General features: G+C 37.6%; 1 protein-coding gene across 1 annotated transcript in view; it reads left to right on the top strand.

Annotated features, from left to right (window-relative positions):
* The window catches only part of LOC122568847 (UPF0489 protein C5orf22 homolog), a 402,800-nt gene extending 379,641 nt beyond the window's left edge, over window positions 1-23,159 (top strand). The window contains exon 4 of the mRNA XM_043729055.1: window positions 22,723-23,159. Within this exon, the coding sequence (XP_043584990.1) occupies window positions 22,723-22,846 (124 nt within the window). The 3' untranslated portion in view covers window positions 22,847-23,159. The remainder of the gene's footprint in view (window positions 1-22,722) is intronic.
* Window positions 23,160-24,438: the final 1,279 nt, after the last annotated feature.

Below are 24,438 nucleotides of genomic sequence, written 5' to 3'. Positions count from 1 at the left end.
CTTTCTAAAGCATTGAAGCCATCGACAGCGCATAGACAAAAGACTGCGACGAAGGCAGGCCATAAACAGTCGAAAGGCGACGTTGGCTTCAGGGTTTTTCAGTTATAGAGTAACACTGCTAGCGTGCGGATCTGGACCAGCTCATATTATTATTTCAACTTTTGTATCTTTTTCACTTCCGTATTTCAAATATATTTTCCAGCTTATAATTTATCCACGCGTCTCTCTCATTATACATCTAATAACCTCAACAAGCCGCATATTAATAATAATACATATCATACCCTAGCGTAGAAATAATAGTAATATACGACCAATACACGTACATAAGTCTCGTTATTTTGTTACTTCTCACACGTACATATAAATGAATGCTCCGTGTTGGAGATATAAATGAAATAATAGTTACAGATACGAATTCCAAATTATAACTTCATGAATAAAGTACAAACTTTATAAATAATAAAATCCAACATTTCATAAATAAAATGCAAACATAAAGAATAAAATTCACCAACATCACAAATAAAGTGCAAACATAAACAATAAGTTTTAAAACTCCATAAAACTCTCACATTCGTTCCACACTTTACCAAATAAATAGAACTGCTTTTACGTCTGATAACTCGATTACGCAAAGAGGATTCGGAGCGAACGATGGCACCGAATCGCGCGACCAATCGTAGACCAGGCGAACGCGCGACCACGAAAAATGTCGTCGTCCGTACGTGTCGGCACGTCCGCCTCGATCACCTCGAAGATAACGCCGGTGCTTTTCTTGTTCATCCGTGGGATCGCGCAAAACTTGCACGTGTGCCTGTCCGCCGTGTCCTCGCCGCCGACGAACAGCTTCGGGACGGAACACCGAGCGGAACAAGAAAGCGGGGGACGCGAGAAAAGCATCCGAATGAATTACCGGCAAAGACGTGACATCTTGGCGAAACAGCGCTAGCGGAGATCGCGAAACTGTACTTCTCGTACTTCTCTTCTCTTGGATAGAAAATACACAGTTAGCCATAGGTACTAGGACACCTATTAATATTTCGTATTTAATTTTAATTTGAATGGTATTTCGGTCAAGAAGAACTTATGATATTAAGATTTATATAAGTTGATAGCGATAAACGGATAATAAAGAGGATGAAAAGTATTTAATAAGAGATGGCAGTAATGTGGGAGTAGTAAATTAAACGATATATTTTGCGTAACATACTCCATCGTGGTGCACTTTGCAGATGAGGCAATATGCTGTGTTAGTATAGATATAATATATGCTCGTTCTATATTCCTCGAGATATGTTGTCATGCTAAAGTAATGATACTTCTTCTGATTTCTTAAGGTAAAATCAATGCGAGAAATCGTAGAAATTTAAAGGATGGACTTCTCGGAAAATTTAGTTACAATCGATGGAAACAATTGTCATGATACGCTTGAAATCATCGGATAATATCGGATACTGGTGACCATAATTTTCTAGAAGTTACGAGTATATGAATTATGCATCGCACGACATTTACAGGAAGATGATTTATAGCGAAGATAACTACATAGACTCATCGAACGATAGAGCGTGGCAAAAGTGGTATAAGGGCACGATATTAATTCTTGCAAGGTATTAATTAAACATTGCTCTATCGAAAATAGAATACCTGTTCTGTATATAAATACAGCGAACGGTATAAAGGTCGTTTAATCCTCGAAGCGATGACTGAACTATTGAAAAACTATAAAACAATGCTATAGAATTATTTATAGTTATAGAAACTTCTTCTGCTTTTGAGATAAAAATATGGACAAAATTATACTCTTTCTGTTTTGATCTCTCGTGTTCTTGTACGCATAAACTATTTGCATGTACTAAAAAATTACATAATTGTAAACAGAGTAACGCAAGAAATAGTTTTACAATAAAAATAATGCAAATCTTGTAACAAACAAATTAAATTCTCTAACAAAATTTGTCAAGGCTTTTACAACGAAGTTTAAGAAGCGTCACATAAGAAAATTCACAGAAATGACAGTTCTAAAACGTTTTACGATGAATCATCCAGCAAGACCTTGGTGAAAAATCTGCATAACACACAAGATACGGAAACCAAGGAATTTTGTAACTAAGACGCTCATTAATATCAAAAACCAAACATCTCGGGATCCACCTCAGTATCCGAGCAAACGAAATCTGCATCACGTATAGATCTCCAACGCCAAATTTCCTCTACGCACGTCCTACAATCGCAAATCTAACATACCACAGCGTAAACTCTTTCTTCCTCTTCACCCGCTAAACGAGTCAGCTCGAACATCAAGTGGTCAGAAATCTGCATAACGTACAAGATACATTAACCAAAGAATTTGAAAAAGAAACGAGAAAGATGGGAAAGAAAAAACGCCTCATGGTACGCGTATCTAAGCAAACTTACAGCGCGTATGGTCCTGCAACACCAAACTTCAACACCAGTGTAACACATCTTACAATCGCAAAACTAACATTCCACGACGCGAATTCTTTCCTCTTCGCCCACTAAATGAGTCAGTAAAGCGTCTATTTCACGGAGCGCGTCCAGTCGGCGCGTCGTCGACAAAAGCGAATTAATGAAAGCGGCCGGGCAGCCGCGGGTCGATTCAACTTACCGACACGATGGACTTAACAATGGGAAGAATCCGGCATTCAACGCGGAAGCCCATTAATTACACGATGAAAACCGCGTAATTATTGTTGCATTAGCGAAGGTATACAAGGGGGAATGTTAAGTTTGCGTCGTTCCTTTGGATGTTCGGTATAAGGGACGATGGCGAGGGCGAAAATACTCGTGCGAAGTTTCTAAGAAGCTCGAAATCCGATCAGAGGCAGCGCAACTGACAAGAAACAACCGGGGCCTGTGGTCGATGATCGGCCGCTGGATCTCACCGAAGCTGTCCCCGATGGAATTCGATCTCGCGGTCAGGATCGAGGATTTTCGTGAAGCGAGGCAACCCCGTTCATCGATTGCTGCTCGATCGATCGTCGATTCATCTTGCGTCCATCTTCGCCTTTTTGTCCTTTTCTTCTTCTCAGATGTTCTCTTTGCTCCTCCTTCTTCATTCTTCTCCACCTTCTTCTCTTCCTACTCCTCCTCTTTCATCGGTCTCTGCCTCTTAACGACACCTCTTCTCTCACCCTATCGAGTTTCTTCCTTTTCTCCCTTTCTGTGCCTCCGGCTTTCGTCTCCTTTCACGAAGTCTAAGGTTCGATGTTCGCGCTTCTTCGCTGTGTCCCTCCTCGATATCCGAACCTGCGCCTCGTCACCTTCTATACCTTCCCTTTTTTACCTTCCAGCTTGGCCGTTTTCGCTCGTTGTTCCTCCCAGTGCCGACCTCCTCGTTGCCCTGATCGTAAATAGCGGCGGGAACTCGAGTAAGAAGTTCGAGTCTCGCGGTCCCCTCGAACGCCGCCGTCATTTTTGTCTCCCCTCTCGCGATAGCCTGTTCTCTTTCGTTGATCCTAATACTTACTGCCCTCGCGAACATGCGATTCCATTGCACCGGTTCAACTCAAGTTCGAGGAGCTTGAAATTATTTAGGGGACAATTCTGGGAACAGTTTCGATGGTATTATTGCTTGGACATTTGATTCGTTGGGGTGGGAGAATCTTACGGATGCTGCAACATATTCCTTTTCTCCACGTAAAAAGTCATTGCTCGCAGAAGAATATTTTTTGGACAGGATTTTGGAGATCTTGTAAGCAGTCCACCCATCCTTATTTTTGAGTAGAAAACACAGGGAGAAGATATCAAGGATTTTTTAGGATTTGTTTAAAAGAGTTTTCAACAGTAGCTTATAGCAACGAAGATGTAATTTCTCCTTGCTTTATAAATAGAAATCTTCGAAATCAACCATTTTTTAATTTTCAGTTGTCATCACTGAATCGTATATCACTCGCAATAGCTCGGGAATTAATTTACTCAATTTTAGAGCAAACTTTAGAATACCGTACTAAATTGTATAATCCACAGTTTTTTTATTTTGTACTGCAATGATAATATATCGAATTCGATATTTAATATTTTTATTTACAACAAAAAAAATATCGAAAAGAAAATTGTCAATTCCATTGGCGATAGAGCGTCTGAACGAGAGCAACGGTATCGCCGAGAATATCGGGAACGAACTGAGGGAAGAACGTTCACCCTTTCGCTTTCGCGCTGCGATCCTCCATTCTTTTTTCCTTCAAGGTCGTCGTTTTTTCCTCGGTCCGTTTCGGAACGCTGAACCGAACGTCGGCCGTGCAAATGGCAGAAACGTGGGCCGCTTGCCTCTCGTTCGTTGCTTCACGTGCAGTCTATTACTCAACGTCGCCGGCGTAATTAGCATAATAATATCTGTAACTCGCGGTTGCACCGCTAACTAATTACCGGTATATTAATCAAGGTATTCGACGCTGGAGCCAGGCCAATCCCGCCTATCCGAGATGTCAATCCAATTTATCTGTGCTGCATTAGAATGTCAACCGAGAGCGGGACACGTCCGACGTTATAGATCTCTTCATAGATCCAAGAGAATCAACGATTTTCCACTGTCAGCCTGGACAAATGAAACGCCAGAAATCGTTGACTTTCGTCTCGTGCGCGGAGAAAGAGATAGAAAGAGGGAAAAGGGAACACTCTCGCTAATTGGAATATAAAGTCGTATTTCCTGGACTGGTCGACGATATTGTTCGACTAGTATTATTTAGGTGCTCTGCATATAAAGATTAACTTTAGCCAACACCGCGATGATCTTTGTATTTTTATGTTGCAAACTCATACTCTTTTCGATGAACGAACAAACATTTGGTGCTTTAATGGATATTTTAGCAGGAAATTGAACCATTGGAATACGAAATCGTATCTTTTGATACATTATTTGAACATTTTCTATTTTACACAATTTTCATGTCCCGATCTTGCCCTTATTTCAATGAACAGAATGACGTTTCAACAAATATTTTAGCGTAAATTCGTAATAGTACGATATGTTGGGAAGAGGAGATTCTTTTGACGAATGGAAGCACCGTATGCTACGATTAACACATTCACAACTTGTAATTTCTTGATAATTATACCTCGTATTTGAAGTAAAGAAAAAAGATTTATTAAACTACGAATCCTGGAATGAGATTTTTATGATCCCTCATAGGTTAAACTGCTGCTATACATCTTCCTGCAATCTTAATATATGTTGTAAATATGTCATAACTTTTCTTTTCTACCGTAACGATAGCTCGCTACAACTTACAAGAACATGTAATTTTACGTCAGCGGTTGAATGTTGCGAGTAGGAGAAAAATGAATACTCTCGCTTTCGTCGTTCTCTAAAAGACATTTTCCCTTTCTTTTAATCAACAACGACAAATCTCGTAGAAGATTCTCTGTTAATTAATCAATTTCCTATCGACGAGAGATACTTCCTAATTTTTAAATTCGAGGATTGGACCATTTCTAACAAAGATATGTTAAACGTTAAAGGTGATAGTTTAAAAATTTATCACAAAACTGAGGGAAAGAAATAATAAGATTTTCCAACATATTAAGCAATTACTGAGGAAAATAAAATGATATATTGTGTACATAGCTTTGTTCCCACTTATCGTAATTTTATAACGTGGACAATGATACAATAAGCAATCTTTCATGGTGTCGTATAAAATTGCAGATGAATTTTACCAACACTCTACGTCTTGTAGTTAGATATGTCTCTGTTCGTATTGCAAAAATTACGCAACGTAAATCAACGTAAATAGAGTTAGATAATTCTTCGTAAGCTGGTGTGTCGACGTCTAGGCAACATGCCAAAGATTTTCGACAGTGTCGTTCGCAACGTCTCTAGGAAAAGCGTTGTGGCACGTCGCGGATGACGTTGAAGGAAATAAATATAGGATAATTTTGATGTATTGGTATGCAGACGTATTTCTGAAGGAAAAGAGATAAAGATAACTCTGCTTGATACATGTAGGAACACTGGGTAGCTCTGTTAACGGAGAAATATTTTGTAGAATAGCGTAGTGCATTCTTTGCTTATTTTTGTTTCAGTTATTTATAAACCATGTACAACTCTTCATTATTTTGGCTTTCTGGTAAAATTCAAATACGAAACTGGGTGTTACGTAAAATCATTTTTTTTAATTATTTGCACTTTAATTTTACTTATTTCCATGATAAGGAAATAGAGCTACAGTGATACAGGGATTCTGTATGTTTATATGTGTATATGTGTATATTCTGTATGTATAAAACATATTCCATAAACAATATTTCTATAAAATTGTTCTTCCAATATTATCTGGATTCTTTATATATTATTTATTTATAAAAATATTCTACTATTATTATGAATACATAAAGTACTATTTTATATATTTAATTGAAAAAGCTTTCCTCGATATAACCCAGTATCATTTAAATCATGTTTTGTAACTTAAAAACGTCCTACTCGTCTTATTTCATTTATTATGGCACATTGAAGGCACTTGTTATTACCATATGTAGTACACAGGGAACATGTTAATTAGAGAAACATGCATGAAATGTGATAAATGCGAATATAATTGCTTCCCATGAGAATGGATCGTCTGAAACTATTTTTAACCAGGAAATTACAGAATCGAAGATACATTTCGACATCAAAGCGGGCTTTGTTTCCCTTTTAAACACGATTCTATGTTCTTGAACGAAGCTGACATACTTGCGGGAACGTCGCTGGCACGCCTGCGAAACGCTTTTACGAACTCCGATCTCTGTCGAGTGATTAGCATCTCAGGGACTCGCGGACTGATTGGTATGAGGGGAGTGCAATTTGGTTGAAAGAAAGAAGAACGCGAAAGCCACGAGGTGAATAACCGACAGATATGAAGAATTACTTTGATCCCGTTGTTCTATTAATTTTAGCAACACCTCTTTCTTGGAGGAAAATACGAATGAAAGAAAATAATTGAAATTAGTCAATTAAAGGTTACAAATTGTAGAATGTCTTTATTTTCTCCAGCTGGCATTTCTATGTTCAATTGTACCAAAAAAAAAAAAAAAACGTTTACGTAATATTCTGCCATGTGTTGAAATATTCGTTTGGAGATATCTTATTTTAAATTGTATTTTGAAATATTTCGTTCAAATTAATCGAGCTACTTGAATTCAAGTTGTTCGAGTTCAATTGTATATTGTTCCAGCGGATATTAATTATCTTTTAATTATAATTCCGAACATAATGAAGATATTATTATTATAAAATATGAACGCAAAGATTATAAAAAATACACGCGTTTATATATTGGAGACCAATAATAGCAGGTGTAAAATTGGAAGTAGAATTAGATAATTTAACAATTGTTATCCATTTCAAGTTAAGAAAGAGTTGAAAATACGGTACCATTATTCAGAACTCCACAGCATGTTCGAAATCAATCGAAACAGGTTCGTATTAACAAAGTGATTGAAATTATTTAAAGTCGAATGAACATTAATGAGGGTAAGAGTCAAATTTTAAAGAATATTTATTTGCAATAGTTTCTACGAAACTCAAATTATAGCATAAACTAAAGACTAACATTCTTTAATTTTAATAACATTGAAGGGAAGACTTTGCATTTAATCCGAATAATTCTGAGATAATGTAAGATAATTCAATAATGGTTCGTAAGGTTTAGATATATGTGTGTGCATATGAAACGGCTCATTGAACTGTAGAATTCGATATTAACGACCCAGGATCATGAAATTCGAAACCCAATGACTATAGGGTCATGAAATTCGATGTCAATGATTTTGTACTGACGGAACATAGTATATTGGTGATCTTCGAAACGCGAAATTCGATATCGGTCGCTCTAGGGAATTGTGAAGTTCTATTTCGACGATTGTTGACTGGTGAGATTTGATATTGACGATCCAGAAATTATGTAATTCAATATCATCTACCGTAATCGAAGATTATGATTCTACCATCCATCCAAAATCAACTAAGGATTATTCTTATCAAAGTGTGATGTTTCGTTACGTCGCTAGTGACTTTTTTTTAGTAATTTTTCATACTTCCTAAATCCATCGTGTGTCTTCTAACGATATGTTCAATAATTTCTTAATATTTTCCCTTAATTTCTCGATGATCTACTTTTAGTAACCTTTTGATAATTTCTTCATAATTTTCTAATGAATTTTCTATATTTTTTTAAAATAGTGTTTTTAACCATCTTTTTATCCATTTTATAATATGTTCTCGTACTTTTAGAAGTTACGTCTTCAGTGATACACCAATTACATTTTCAATCATATTTTTACACATTCTTATTATATAGTAAAACTCCATTTGTTGGGATGAAATTTCAGTTAAAATTCGATTAAACGAAGCTCTGCCAATTAAATCCACTTATCTGAAGTTGAACTCCTGTTGTACGAACGAAGGATCACAACTAACAGGGAAAATCAGTGAACTCCTATTATATGGATTATTGGTTCTCCGGTTGATTCAAATATATAATAAAGATAATGCGGTCCGTGCACCAACTAAGATCAAGAAAAGAGGAAAACAGGCAAAGAAAGAACAAAACAACATGTCGTATTACCGCTAATTTGGCTCGCATCGACAAGCAATAATCGTGAAGAAAGTCTGTCAGCCGCCGAAGCACGAAGAATCCCCCGAAGTAAATTACGTCGAAGGTTGGTTGATTCCCCATGCGTCCCAACGGGCAGACCCGAGAGCCAAATGGGAGCATCAAGAGAATCAACGAGTTGGATGATTAATTTAAAGATATGCTCCGGGAAGCCCTTGGCAATTAATTCAATTACTATCAAATCATAGCTTTCAACGGAACCAGCGGATTCACTGGCGAACGGAAAGAAAAATGAAGCAAAGTGGCGGAAGTCTGGATGATTAGTTAGTCTTCGTTTGCCTGGGTTTCCTGCCGTGTTTACATTCTTGCGTATGATGGAGATCACCGTTCCCATGAAGGAAATTCGTGCCCGTTATTCCAAGCGAAACTTCCAGAAGGTGAAGTTGTTACACCGCCCCGTCTCGGCTTGGAAACGTTTTCGTTTTCTCGTTACCTCGTCCCATCGTTCCTTCGACTTCATCAAATCAACGATGACGAGAACTCATTTGCTACCGAAGCGCAAGCACGTGCAGTCATCGCCTCGCTCGCTGCGTCCTCGTCCTCCTCTTCCTCCTTCTGCTCATTTTGTTATTTCACTTGGTTGGAAAATGACGCTGTTCTTGCGTACAGCTCACTAGATTCAATCACGAGTCGTTGGCTTGATCGGCCTCTATTTTCTCGGATCGTTTATATTAGTCCTCTTCATCGCGTTCGGCGCCTCGTTAAACCTGTATGTTCTCGTTGCGGGAAGAAAAATGGCGGCCAACCCGTTCACCAGCGTATAAATGATTATTATCGGTGCTTCGTTTTGTTATCTCGCACTTTTCTTACATTTTTCTTTTACTCGGGAAAAGATATATTTTTTTGTAGATTAAGGATAGCGAAGATAGTAATTTCCTGCGAAAAAGAAATATGAAACGTTCAAGCACATTTTGTATCAGAGTTACATCTTTCAAGTATACTCGAGCATTTTCAAGTGTGTAGTGTTTCGCGTGTGTACGTATTTGAAAATTAATCTCGTCACTTATTTATCATATACGAGCCGCTTATTGCTCAAATCAGTCAACTACACGAGAGAAAGAGTAGAGAAACTTGACGAAATTATACATATAGAACGGACGTCCATCGAGTGCTTTGCTATTACAGTTCCAAAAATACCAAAAATTGGAATTATTCAGTATAGTCATCGTATGCCAAAAAGTAATTTCGCTCTTAAATTTCTTCTCTCCGAATTTGTATCCCTATTCGAAAAATATTTAGAAATCTGACTCAAAAAACGATCTTAGAATATAGTAGAGATATTAACAAGTACCTCAAAATCTATTCATATTTCTAAAAAGTTTCAAATAATAAAAAATTTAGCCGCGGACGTATACTTTGTCTGTGGAATATGACAAAATATAATAAACGATATTATCCGTGAATATCTCTTTTAGGTATGAAAAGATATAACATATTACATAACATATTACTTTTAGGGATTGAGTACCTCTTTTAAGTATTCTATTTCGTAAAGGAACGACGTTTGACTCTACCAAGACGAAGATATCTGTCTTCCGTACACAACGTGTCAACGTATCGGCTCAGAGAGTCAGTATCCGCTTGATTCTAGTCATGCGACATACAAATGTCCAGGATGAGAGAGCCAAGGGCTCTCTCTGTTAGAGAGCTTCTCTAGCTCGGTGAAGCGGAGAATGTTCGCGTGAGGCAATGTACCATGAAGATGTTCGCACCCCGAATTCGTCATTGGCCGTGTAACGAGAGTTTTTCCAGCGTCACCCGAGTCGGTGGCGACGGACCGACAGAACACTGTCGGCTGTTGGCCAGTTTTGTCACGGTAATATGGCATATTAGTCACAGCTTAATGACGAAAATAAGAGGCGACTCGCAGCCGGTAGTGCGATTTGGCCGCGACGGGGACGGCTAAACGATAATCACTGCCATAAAGTATCGAGATTCTTCACGCGCGTACACACGCTATACCATTAAGGTTATTCCTAGAGACGCATTTGCTGAAACGAGTAATAAGCGTTCCGCTGGCAGGTCTACCAACCAACAATAGTTGGCCTTTCCGCCAAGGAAAGCAGTTGCCAACACTTTTCACTGTAATCGAACAATTTTTCAGTTATTAACATATCATTAGGAAAAAAGAGGCAACTCCTCGTTCGTCGCTGATTCTAGCGTTCGAAGAACGCGGAGCAGCTTGAGATCGACTCGTTGTGGGAAAGTTAGCCTCCGTGGTTGTGAAATTTTATTTATACGGCACGTTTTATGACACAGAAAAATTTTGTCTAGGGAGCAGTGCCTCGGAGATCTCAAGATAATCTTTGTATTTTTTTAACGAAGCTATATATACGTTCTCGTTTAGACAGGTACGTAGCCCGTTCCGAAACGAATTCATTAACTTCTTCTATAATACGTTGATCTTCGAAGATCACTCTTTGCTATTCAAAATTTATTCTCGTCAAATATTCTAGAAATAGTTCCACGTCTTCTGTATTCGAAGAAACGACTTGAATATCGATGCAAAGATTTACTCTACCCTTAATAATAATAATTCATGTAGCTTCTCGAGAGTTATACATCTAACTTGTATTTAACACGTACTTTGTTTGATATGTATGCTATACACTTATAATATATTACGTGCGTTCTGTACATGTTTACGCATTTGAATTTCCCATAAGTGCATAAATATCCGTAGTGTATTTATGAATACATGCGTTTCAGTCGTTTTATTCGTTAGGAACCGCGTTCAACGTAATCGTAAACTTACTTATTATTAGATAACTGTACCGACGTAAATCATGCGTTAATAACAGCAAATGTATCAACCTCTGCGAAGAACACTGCGTATGTGCTTCTAAATCAACTGTACCGGAAAATTCTTCCAAAAGTTGATTTTGCGAGTGGTCAGAAAAGAAGAGGAACTGTTCGCCCCTGAACGAACGGTGAGGCAATCAAAGGAACAAAAGTGCGGCGCGTTCCACGGTGGCGCCCAGGAGGCAGAGCGGGTTCGGTCAATTAATTCCGCTCGTGCAAGTAGTTCATCAAGTTCGCCGGTCGAATGTTTATACGAGCCGACAGCGGCGGCTAACGAAGACGCCGGCACGCCATGGTCCTTTTGTTCATTTTTTTCTTTTTCCTTGGGGTGTGTCCTCTGACCCGAACCCTGTGGCACCTACGAGCCCGAGCACTGACAGTCGGCCGGTATAAATAGAGAGGCCGAAAATACCATGAGCTTCAGCGGCCATTCTCCGCAACGAGTTCGCAGCCCGTGGCAGAATCTGAGGCGAATAGGAGGCGTAGAAGAAGGACAGTGCTCGATGGAACGAGACAATGCGTACCGCGGACAATTATATGCGGCGAATGCATGCGTTGCTGTGACATTGCGGCAAAAAGGAGGAAGAAAGATGGAGAATGGTCCCTGCGACGGCGAAAGATGGCAAAGAACACGGACCAGCTACGCTGCACGAAAAAGGAGAACGTACAAAGGGGATGACTTGGCGCCAGTATTATCTTGGCTCAAGCGAATTCTGACGGGACATTGAGACACTGGCTTTATAGCTGGCCAGAGTGAGTTGGTATGCTTTGTGAAAAAAGCTGGTCGATTATGGGGGTGGTTCGCGTACCGGAGGGGAGCATATTTTCACTGTTCGCAGATTGTAGTTTTGAACCGTGACGGACCTGAATGTGCATTTATCGGAATTTTAATTGGAGAGTATATTTACTCCAATCATTTTTATAGTTTTATGATATCTTGATTAAATCACCGCGTAGTTATTTTTAAATGGCTGAGTACACATTTCGAATTAAGAAGGTAAAATTATACTTCGAATGTAATCACAGAATTGTAGATAAATATTAATAATATCGTTTGTACGGTTTCAAATGTCAAAATGATATTTGTGAATAATTTGCCTATGTCATCTTGCCAAAGAAATTAGAGGCGAATATTTATGACTGTTAAATAATTTAAAAACTAGGGAATAAACTTATAGAGAAGTCCTGGTTCTCGCATTAGCACGGTTTCATACCTCGCTTTTCAGTTACCTTGAATTTACCTTTAATTAAATATTACTTCCTAGTTTCGCCATTTACTCGCTCGATCATGCGGTAACTTCGAACAGCAACGTTATTCTACACGCATCGCGAGTTTATACCAAACCTCTTCACCTCGAAACTTCAGAAACTTCCTCTGAATTCGCAGATGCATTTCACTCAAAGTCAATCTTCATACCGCGGATACCAGCGTAATTCCCTCCGAATCATGTACATCTGTTCTGGTTCGCCTAACTAATCGAAAGTTCATGCACCCCTTTGGAACGATGTTTACAGTCATGCAATTATTTCCAGGCTTAATATCCACGGAATGAGTGAACAATTTTCGTTCCGATCGATCAAGAGAGATCACGAACGATCTAACGAATGACTCACCGTCCTCTGGACCATGAAGACTTCCGCGTTGCATTTCCTAGCTTCAAGGCCGCACGAATCGGCGATCGGTCGTCTTTGCTGGCTCATTGCAGCGCATGAAAGGTAGACAGCAGGAATACATACGTGTTCTGTATGAGCGCGAATCACGCGATGCCAAGCTAATATCGAAAATTATCCAAGCTATCTGAAGGTAACGAATGCGGTATTACAGGTGTTACCAGTAATCATTAGTAGTTTCGTACTTTTCTATCTCTAACATTCGCGTACCAAAGAGGATTACGTTGCCTTCAAGAAAGAATGGTCGACGCGAGAAGAAAAGGAAAGAAAGCTGACAGCCCGTTTTGCCGAATCGTTTATTAGATTGTGCGCTTAAATCTTGTAATTGATTAGAGAAATTTTTGTTGCGCATCACGTTATGAACTGATAAAAGGAAGGTCTGAATTATAACGAGTGATTTATGTATGAAATTGGATTTGAAGTATGGCGATGTAGTTAGCAATTTGTTAACAGGTCGCAGAATATCGAAGATTGCCAGCAGTGATTTTTATGGATATGAAATCTTTTTTAATTACTAAATTTCTTTAGACATATGTTGGTGATGAAACGAGGGAAAATGTTTGGGTGCAGAATAAAGTTTTAAGATAACAGTTTGTACTTGATTTGTGGAAATAATTTCAAATTAAGTAAATTGATCAAATCAAGAGTTAAGAATCATCGTGACTTGATCCTAAATTTAAAGCAACTATTATAGTTTGCTTTGCTGAACGATGAGAAAATCTGATTATCAACAGAAAAAGTCCAGAATTGTCCTAAAAATAAAAAAGAACATCGCCACTGCATCGAGCCATATTATCACGACAAGATCCATGTTACGTTAACTAGATTTCAGCAGTCTATTTTCTATCATCCCTTTTAAAGCAATTCCAAATCCACCATTATCTTTTAAATTTCACTTAGCTTAGATCAAACAATTATAATTAAACTATTCTATATTCTGAGCTTAACTAGATTATAATAGTTTATCCTGTTAACAGTAAATTTAGAATTTCGTTTTCATTTCATTCCATCTTTGACACAGATCTTCTCGAACTTTCTTCTACAATATTCTTCAAAATGTTATTTTCCACTTGACATATAAATGAAATATGTTAAGTTTCAATGCACTCGATATTACTATATCGAAAATATAATAAGAATATATAAACTTCTGTATTGTTATTTATTATTCTAATTACCCAGACACAAGAGAATGTGCAACAACGTTGCTAAAAATCTTGAAATAGATATAAAAATAATCTTATAACAGTTATTCTGGATTAATCATTCTATCAGTTAAAGTTTTACCAAAAGCAATAATAAACCATTTCCATGCAAAACCATATATTACACTATTAGCTACCAAACTCCACATTCGATCAACTCAATCTCGTCGAAACCTGTTTCTTACTATTATTCATAAACCATTCACAAATCCATCTTCATCTTCTAAATTTCTCTACCCATCCATCATTCGCATCGATTCTGAGGCACCGAACTTAAATCAACGATCGAACATCGCAAGGTAGTATTCGCGAGTTATTACGTCAGTTGGTTGGAAGACGCACTAAAAATGTCACTTGGCCAACGACCGGTTCCTCGTTACTTCGAAAAGCGAAATTAGCTCGGGTCCAATTAGCGTTGGTCTCCTCTCCGTGGCTGGTTCCTGCATTCAGTGGCTTGTTCAACCTCGACTTCGTCCTTTAGCCCCGCGGCCGCTTATTATCTTGACGTCGGCGCGTTATATGGTCTGCGCCGATTAACAAAACTCTCGCGGCTGTCACCGCCGGCCTTTTCGCGAGTACCGGCCATACACGTGTCCCTTGTTTGCAGACACTGTCCGTTTACACGTGTTTTCAATTTGTCACTACCGAAATACGATGGCCTCGTCTCCCCGCGACATCCTCGCGATCGTTTTGCAATTAAATCGCCACGCCGTTCCGTTGAACGACGGGAATCGTTTGCACGGTCACAGAGAGATTCTCGTGAACTATGCGCCCGGTGGATTTATCGGAGTCTTCGTGTTACCCTTGTTTGACGTTACCGTACAGCTCCGCTTACTACAACGAAATTTTAGTCAATGCCCGATTAACTGAAATTTCACCGATTGTATCTACTTGTGCGAACGTGAACTTTTGTTATGTGAACGAAAAATAATAAACGGCGGAGAAAATAAGAGAATTTTCGTTTTACAGGAACTTCAGTTATATAAATCGTTTCTCCGCTGACGAGTTCGGACAAACGAAATTGTACTGTACGAACTGCGACGAACGGTGATGGTCATTACAGTGATGCCGGACGCAAAGTTTTAAATAATACGGGGAAAAATAGTAGTAACAAGTAGAAATGCAGCAAATAAATATCGCTATACATATAGTTATATGATATTAGACGAAATTTTTTAAAACATTGATTTTGATAAAGTGAAAAATCTATCTGCTTGGAAACTTTCCCACGTTACTGTATGCGCATCAAATTGTGGGAAAAATTGGTTTCGTGTGATGAGATAATTTCAATGTGGTAGCTATTTTGTAAGTTGAAGTTTGAAAAGGAAGTTTTGATATGTTTCATGGCAATCGTTACGTAATGTTTCTGGAAGGATATTTTCTGGAAAGATAAGAATTAGAAATTAAAAGTAAATATATAACAATGAAAGAAACCTAAGAAAAAGAAGTCTAAGAAAATTTGCACTGCTTGGTGTATTGGTAGACACTAATCCACGTGTGAAGACAAAAGGTACGATACTTTTATCTAATTTATAAAATATAATTACTAAACTACGTAAGTAAAATATTCGTCTGATATTTAACACACGTATGTCGAAAAGTTTCAAGACATTTAGATTAATGAATGCATGACTGCAGTAAAATTACACGTATATTTAAAAATGGCGAATGATTTGTCTAGAAAAGTATTTAGGTTAATGAACGTGCATTAATCAAACACACGAGTGCATATTTCTACATGAAAATTCAGTACAAAATATCACCTAACTAGAATTTATATAATGCATTATACATAATTAAAGATTTCACCCTATATTTAACGTACATATATCAAATGATTGCAAAATATGCACTAGAAAATTATTTAGGTTAATGAAAAAAGCGACGCAATGCAGCGGAAATGGAAGAAAGACACGGACAAATGCAGGCGCTTAATTTGCCTTGTGTACGCTGCTCAGGCAGCACTAAATCCTAAGTTGTCTGTCGGGAATATCTTTTCGTGTTCCCGGCCTGTTTCTTACATTGCTTACTAATTTCTTAATTAATAGTAATCACGACGCTTCCACCGTAACAACGGCCGTTTGTTTTTCGTTTCTCACGCGAACTGTGAATTTCCACTCGATCATCGCTGATTACCATTATCCACGAATCCACGAACGTTCATTCGTAACTCGGTAAAATCGTGTCGCTATTAATTATCTACCGCTATTCCTTGTCCCGCCCTTTATCTTTCTCCAGGAAATTACAATTTTATCTCGTCCTTCTGCTTGCTTTGCATATAGAGGATGTAAGATAATGTTCGCTATATGATTTATTGGATATGAATATAAAATACTGATAATAATAATTACACTGGTTGTACGTAAAGACATTCGTAGACGATGTTTAAAAGAATTCCAATCTGGTGGTATCAGCCTTCTGTTATAGTGTGAATTATGCCAATCTAACATCGGGAATAATAAAGTTGTAAATATCGACACTTGAATGGAAAAATTAAGATGCAGTTCATTTTAAACAAACATTTATGCGTGTAAGTTCCGAACCTTTCGATCAAAATTGAAATCGACGTAAGCATAGGTAAGTGTTATATATATGGATCGTTGCAAAGGGATCGATTTTTCTACTTTAATTTATTTATGATATTTATCCCAGTCGACATGGTCAAAATTAATATTAGAGCATAGAAATTTATGCAACGAATGAATGAAATTTATTTATTTATTTATAGGAGGAAATTCTTTAATACGTAATATAAAAATTACGTAAAAAAAGAAGAAGAAAAATAGCAGTAGGGACTGAGTTATGATATAAATGCCGTAATAAGTACAGTGATATACAAATACTTCTTGCAGCCATTGTATATCGAATATATCTTCTCCTTCGATCCCCAATCGGTTATTATCGATTCCTTCAGAATGCACAATTTATACCACGATAAAAATCGACGGCCAAAAAAGAACGGAGTTACATCGGCACCGGTCGAGGAAGAATTAAATTGATGATTTCGCATGTGAATCGTAATCTGGATGAAATGGAAGGAACCCGTGAAAAATGCGATCGTGTGTACTGTAACGCGGGGCCTAAAATTTCTCGACGCAACGCGAACAGCGAGTGGAAGGGCCAAGCGTTGAACCGTTGGCACAACTCGTCCCATTGTACGCTAAATTACGGCCAATTTACAGGAATTTTTGTACCTCGTCGTAAATGAGGCCAAATCAGACGGGTCCAGGCGGCGCGGTGGCTGTTGAACCCGTCCCAACAGCGGCTACTTGGCAGCCAACCAGCCTGCTGGCCAAAACGACCATTTCAAAAATCCAGATCACGTGGACGATTGGACGTGTACAAATAATCACGGTACGGGACGAATCGCGAGACCACGATCGTCTGGAAATTAATGCGTGCGTACTAATGCTCGCGCAATTCGCGCCAGTAAAATTTCAACTGCTGACTGACGCAAATGATGTCCGTGTTTTTCTGAAAAGAAACTGTAGCTATATTTTATTCTTATATTTCGTGAGTATATTTTATTTTAATATACGTCGCTGTTTTTTTGAGTCATCGTGCGGCAAGAATTTTTATTTGATTCTTTGGATCAAGGCTAATTGAATTAGTGTGAATTCACCATGTACGTATTTATTTCTTTGAACGGTTAATTAGATTGATCGATTTATTACTATTTCCAAAAATTAATTATTGGAGATAAAGTTTTCGTAGGATTGTGACATTTTTGTCGTTAGGGTGTCTTTAAAGATATTGTGTAATTAAAAATTCTAATTTATCGTAGCAAAGAGAAGGATGGAAATACAGACGTGATTATGGATATTCTGTTATCATAAGTATTTTAAAAGTAATTAAAAATACACTGATAAAGATCGAGTAATATTCTACTAGGGTATTCTACTATTCTATCGTTACAAAAGGAAGGAAGAATAATGGATAATCGTTCACTAATTTTGTATTCTCATACAATAATGGTAGAAAATGATGTTTGAACTGTTACTTCTCTAGTAGTTTGTTATTACGATAACTAGAAATCCTAGATTATACTAAGCTAAAGCTTCTATCCGTGGGTCGTCCAGGATTAGGTTCACCACCCAACCTAACTCCGTGGTCGTCCAAATTTAGGTTTTACGATCCTGGAATAGGTCGTTGTAAGTAGTTTCACAACATTGATGTGGTCTAGTCTAGTCTTAGATGTCCTCATCTCTAAGAATAGGTTGTTTTCGATTTAAATTCTAAAATCATCCACATGGAAGTTCCTTATGATCCTGCATAGACATGCTGTAGAATCGTAAGGTGTTCTGTATGGCGTCTTCATTGGACAAATCAGAACGTGATGCGCAAAGAGATCTCTCTTGACGTAACAACTGCTCCTCCTAATTTTTAACATCACGAATTTTATGAAGAATTTTATCAAGATTAGTCATTCACGATCTATAGTTACATATACTCTTAGAATTCCATACTTTCAAGTATAATTCCTTCTAGTTTACACCCAACAACCTTCTAACAACTATTTTTAACCGTTACTTTCTTTTAATTTCATCCTTAAAATAGATAAAAAATACAATAGAATAAAAGTAAAAAATCAACCACGAAAAAATGTCCACGTCATATTACCACTATTTACATCATATTAAAATAATCTCCGCTGTAATGTATATCAACGTGTTCCTAAAGATCTTTCCTACAACTCGTACATAATATCATGCGAATACCATTGCATGGGTTGCGCAAGGGGCGTGACATTAACAATGCAACGTAAAAATAAGCAGAAACGGTAGTAAGTGAGTACTTATTTAGCAGAATAGGTAATAAGTGGATCGTCAGGTATCGTGTTGAATCTCGCAATCAAGAATAAGATCCAACGTCTTGACGACGCGCGGTTTTCATTGGAGATGAGGGTCAACAGCCGCGGACGAGATTATCCGCACATCAAGAACGGGAGTGGACCCCGCACAGTTTCAAGATATCATCAATTTCCCGTCTAGGTTATTCAACGGTCGGGTGTGTATCTCTGGCGAACGACCGAAACGATAAGCACGACGAACATCCTGCGGCCTGAATAATTCCGCCTCTTGACGGAACGCGCGAAATTACTCGCGTCGATGCGCACCGAATAGTTTCTTCATAATAAGCCGGCTCGTAATTTCCCCTCAATTAGCGGTTGGCGACGAGTCACCGAGTCAACGTTGCTTCCCTTTGCTCTGTTTTTCCCTCTGCTCGGCTTAATATCGCTGCCATCGTGGAATTGCGCGTATGTGTCACCGATGAAGCGCAAAGAAAATACGATGATTGGTAACTATGTTGTAGGTAGAATACGCCACATATGTATATCGTTGGTTACTAGATTTAAATTGCGGATATTTATGCAAATACAGTGAAGCCTCGATAACTCCAACCTCTATACGACTACAATTTTGCTCATTCCCTTCCGCTCCGCTGCGAGAACCTCTACGAGCCGAAATGAAACTTGCTTCAACTCGAATTGTTTGCCATATGTCGATTATTTTACCTCTGTAACTCGAATTTAGAATAGCCAGACCTCTGTAAGTCGAACTTCTATCACCGTTGCCTTTGCAGCTGAAAGTGTGTATGTAACTATGCTATGTGTCAGGAGACGTGAAAAACCGATCATTCCCTATAGTCTTCTTCCTTCCAACTGTTAGAAATGTCTGAAATAACGTAAGACGACACAAGGCATATGCCAGCTTCTTCGCCCTTCGACTACGTGTATATTCATGGAATCGTCTTTCGTTGGTCGAACGCATAATTTTTGTATTTACGTACGTTGAATAAAATGAGTTCTGAGAGGAAGCTTAAAATACTAATACTTTTTGAGAAGCTGAATATAGTTGTGCCTTCGTACAGAGCTTCTGTGCGCCGAATTTTAGTTCGTTAAATCTCTTTTACTCCAGACTCCATGCCACGAGACGTATGGCTTGTACGAATATAGATATTCGCACTTACAAATTTCAGCTTAGCAAAATCCAGTTACACGAAAATCAACTCCGATCGTACGGACGATAAACAACGAAGGAAGAGAGAACTAGTGGATTCCTATTATCCGACTGATCCAGTTATCCAACACGTCTTGTCCTCCGATCCTGTCGGATAAATGGAGTTTTACTGTAGAACTCGAGCAGGAATTTATTTTTACTACTAAACATAGCGATACTACAAATTTTGCATATTTTATATAGCTTCGCATATTATGCGCATTCTATGCCGTTTCATATTTTTAAATTCGACGTAAATACATAAGACTGTCGGTCTAATGATTACTGGTCTTGTAATTTAAGTTGTTACACAAATTATGTCCTTCTTGGTTAAAAGTTCTTATTTAGTATTTTTCTACCAACTTCGTAAAATGACACTATGCACGATCTTTTCATATGCATTTTATAAATTATCGGATTAATCAAGAACTTGGAAATACCTTATAAAAATAGGAACTTAAATGATATTGAATAAAAATTATCATAAGTCTGAAGAATTCTATTAACTTTAATTAATAAAAACAACTTCATAAAACTTGTGATACTGCAGTTTATTTTCTAGTCACTTTATAAACCCACTCGATTAATCAAAGTATTCGAAGTTCCTTACAAGAAGCAGAAATAGTATTAATTAAAATTCTGTCTGTGTTGATTCGTAATAAAAACTATATAGAATAACGTTACAATATATTTTGTACCCGCTCATTTTATAAACTCACCCGATTAATCAGAGGTTTTCGAGTCACGTTTCAGCAAGTTAAAAAAAGCCTGCATCGGTATAAAATAAAATTCTATCGATGTATACAAGATACTTCTGATTCCATCGGGGACTCGATACGTGTCGGAGGAATGTCTTGAGTACGGCGGTCTTTCTTGGACCGTTTGTAACTCACTGTCACGAAGATTTAGTAAAGCCATTCACCGGCTCAGGAGGCAACCGGACATTGATGGAAATGATGACGCGATGAATATCGTTTTGCCGCTTTAATTTAGGACGCACTAAATTTTGGTTTGTAAATCAGATCTTAACAGGGCACGCGGCCCGCTTTGAGCGGCGCGAGATTTGTCGAGTGCCACGGACGTACCAGCGAAGCTTTATCGGCCATTTCGGTCTCGAGCAAAATGTTCGAATGCTAATTGAATTGCAAACCACGTCAAGGAAACCTTTCGCGATTTATTTTTCGCCCTGTACGTTTTTCTCTTCGCTTTAATGCAGACCTCGACCGGGTGAATGCCACTTCCGTGTGTTGGTCGCGTTAATTCGCCAATAGCGAAAAAATTCCACTTAGATGATTCGATGGTAATGGCGCTCTTAAATTATGCGATCGTTTTCATCGAGTATGTTATCATAATTTTTATCTTTATTTCTTTTTAAGGATTATACATTAAATGTAAGACTTATAAATGTATTTCATGTTGAGTTGATAGTGATAGATCTGTGGTAGTATGGAATTTTGAGCAAATAATTTGTTACAGATAACGTTCTAAGTATATGTAAAACCTTTTCATCTAAAATTTAATTAATAGCTTTTAAATTTTGAAAATTTCATCGCTCTGCCATGGTACCCTTCTTTACGTAAGGTTCTTCAAACTGTTTTTTCAGGTATATATTTTTTAATTCTTCTTAATTCTTCTCCATTCTTTGATTTGATTTGTTTGCAAATAAATGTATTATCGATGTCGAACAATAATATTTTTCGCCCACGTCCAAGTTTATTACGAACTATTCCTTTGTACCTATACTTATTTATAATTGTTTGCACGATGGGATGAGTTCTGTCAACAATTCTGTCCACTTCGCAAACAAATTTTCCCACAAAATGCACAATTAATCAATTAATATTTGCGTTGAAAGGTTTCAGTCTTTTCGCTTACTAGCCATTCTCTGCAGAATGATGCAAAATTTCGTTTTTCTTTATTCAACAGCTGATCGAGTCCAAGCCACGTTACAGGCTATCATTAATTAATTATTCGACAAAATATTAATATTTATTCATTCATATAGTATATATATATCAATGTGTACTCTCAATTTTGTATAAAGTACCAATTCTTTTACATCTTCAGTTAAATGTAAACAAATACTTTAGATTATTTAAAACTTTTTTACCAATTATCTGTCACAACGTACGAATGAAGTATATATTGCCCGTTTACTCTTGAACGTGTGTGTTTACATTCATTTTATCGCCAATCTTCGTTATCAACCTAGGTATATGCCGATGTATATTTCTTCATTTCACTTCATTCACATTCTCCTCACTTCGCTTCGTTCTCTTCATTGGTACAAACAATAATGCTACAAACCTACATTTAATCTACATTAATTACGTGCTGACTAACATACCTGCTACTGTTTCTACTTGTACATTTTCTTTTACACTTACGTCTTATTCTCTTTTTTTTAATTGTCCTTCTCAACAGGAAGATCGAGCGAAGATCGTTTCAAAATTACATGTTTCTCGGGAAGTTGAAGTACAGCCTGCAGGTACCTGCTACAGATGGTTTACGCCCTGGCACTTGTTACACTTCGCACGAGGAAATCTAATCGTCCGTGACCGTGGAAAATGTATTACAAATTTACATCTAAACGAGGCCCCATAAATCTAATCAGCCTGCGATAAGTAATAATAATTAATGATTTACAGGTTGGATGAACAATTAAAAAATTGTATTTATCCTCCACGATAAATCACAATTTACCGTTCTCATGAAATATTATTCATACCGTTATTGACCGATTTCTCTATCAACCGTAACTCGTCTTGATCGCTATGATCGATCGCGATTCAGCATGATCGAATTTTCCGATTTTATTGGAAATTCCATGGTAGTGTCACGCGATAAACGAAAGATAATAAAATCTTGTTCTAATTTGAAATGAAAACAACTACGCTGCTGCTCATAGGAATCTAGACACGTTGATCAATTTGTAACAGGAATATGCGGATCTTTATAAAAACGTTCAAATTAATGGCGAGTTAATTAATTAATTAAACCTTTATTTTTTACTATTCGTTACTATTGTTACTATCTAATATTTAAACACGATTACACGCGGCACTAACGCTGCAAACTTTTTTAATTGTTCAGAAGAATCTTTTTAATCCAACTTCTAATTTAGAAATTGAAGAATTTGCAGATAAAGTGAATTAAGAAATCACGTAACGAGATAAATGCTTCTAAAAATAAAAAAACCCAAGCCAGTTCTCTTATTGTTCGTTAAATATCCTGTACTGCATATTTGTCAATAATTTTCTGACTAAAATGCATCTCATAAAAAATGAACAAGTATCCTGATACGTTTGAACGATAATGCATATATTTAATCATAGCAACGTAGAGATGAATTATCTTATTGAAATTGTAGACTATAGTTTTTCAAAATACCCTGATAGCATAGTTCACCACAAAGCTACCCTAACAGTCATAAAGGTAAAATGGCAAAAAATGATTTAAACACACGATACATATGCTATCAATGAAATATTCATTCTATAAAGATATGTTCATCCTTAAATAATCCTTAAATTTCGCTACGAATTTCACGATCGATACGTCGCGAATTTTCGCAAATAAATCAGCGCTTTAGTACGATTGATTGAAGTGATGCGGTACCTTTAACAAACTACCAGCTCGTCTCGCCGCTAATACCCCGTGAAACGCGTGGTGTGCCACCGTGGCCAGTGAATTAAAGAGTGAAATATGTTAATGGAGTTCTCGAACAGGGGAACGCGGCACCGACCGGATGGTATCTTGATTAAGGTGTCTGCTAGACGTTAGTCACTCTGCTAGCCACGCGGATGGTCCGCGAAAATCTAATTTTCGTCAGGACGCTCGTGCCGCTCGCGTGCCAAAAGAAACCAACCTTTCGATCTTTCACGCCTGGATGGGAACGCATCCGGTGATATTGCGGCCACGATGATGAAACTTTTGATGATGGTGCTTGCTCGAAAATCTTGTCTGGGCAAAGGTGGTAGATCTTTTTAAAGATTTTGTATTTGAAGCTATGTGTGTGCGGAGGTTCGTTTGGGGATAATACTGTTTTGGATGCACATACATAAATAAATAGACTTAAATACCTATTTTTGTTATGTATGTTTGTATGTTTGTTGTCAAAAATAATCGGTTATTCAAGTA

This window comes from Bombus pyrosoma, linkage group LG7 (genome assembly GCF_014825855.1).
Source record: "Bombus pyrosoma isolate SC7728 linkage group LG7, ASM1482585v1, whole genome shotgun sequence".
Lineage (NCBI taxonomy): Eukaryota > Metazoa > Arthropoda > Insecta > Hymenoptera > Apidae > Bombus > Bombus pyrosoma.
This window is presented reverse-complemented; position numbering and strand designations above follow the sequence as displayed.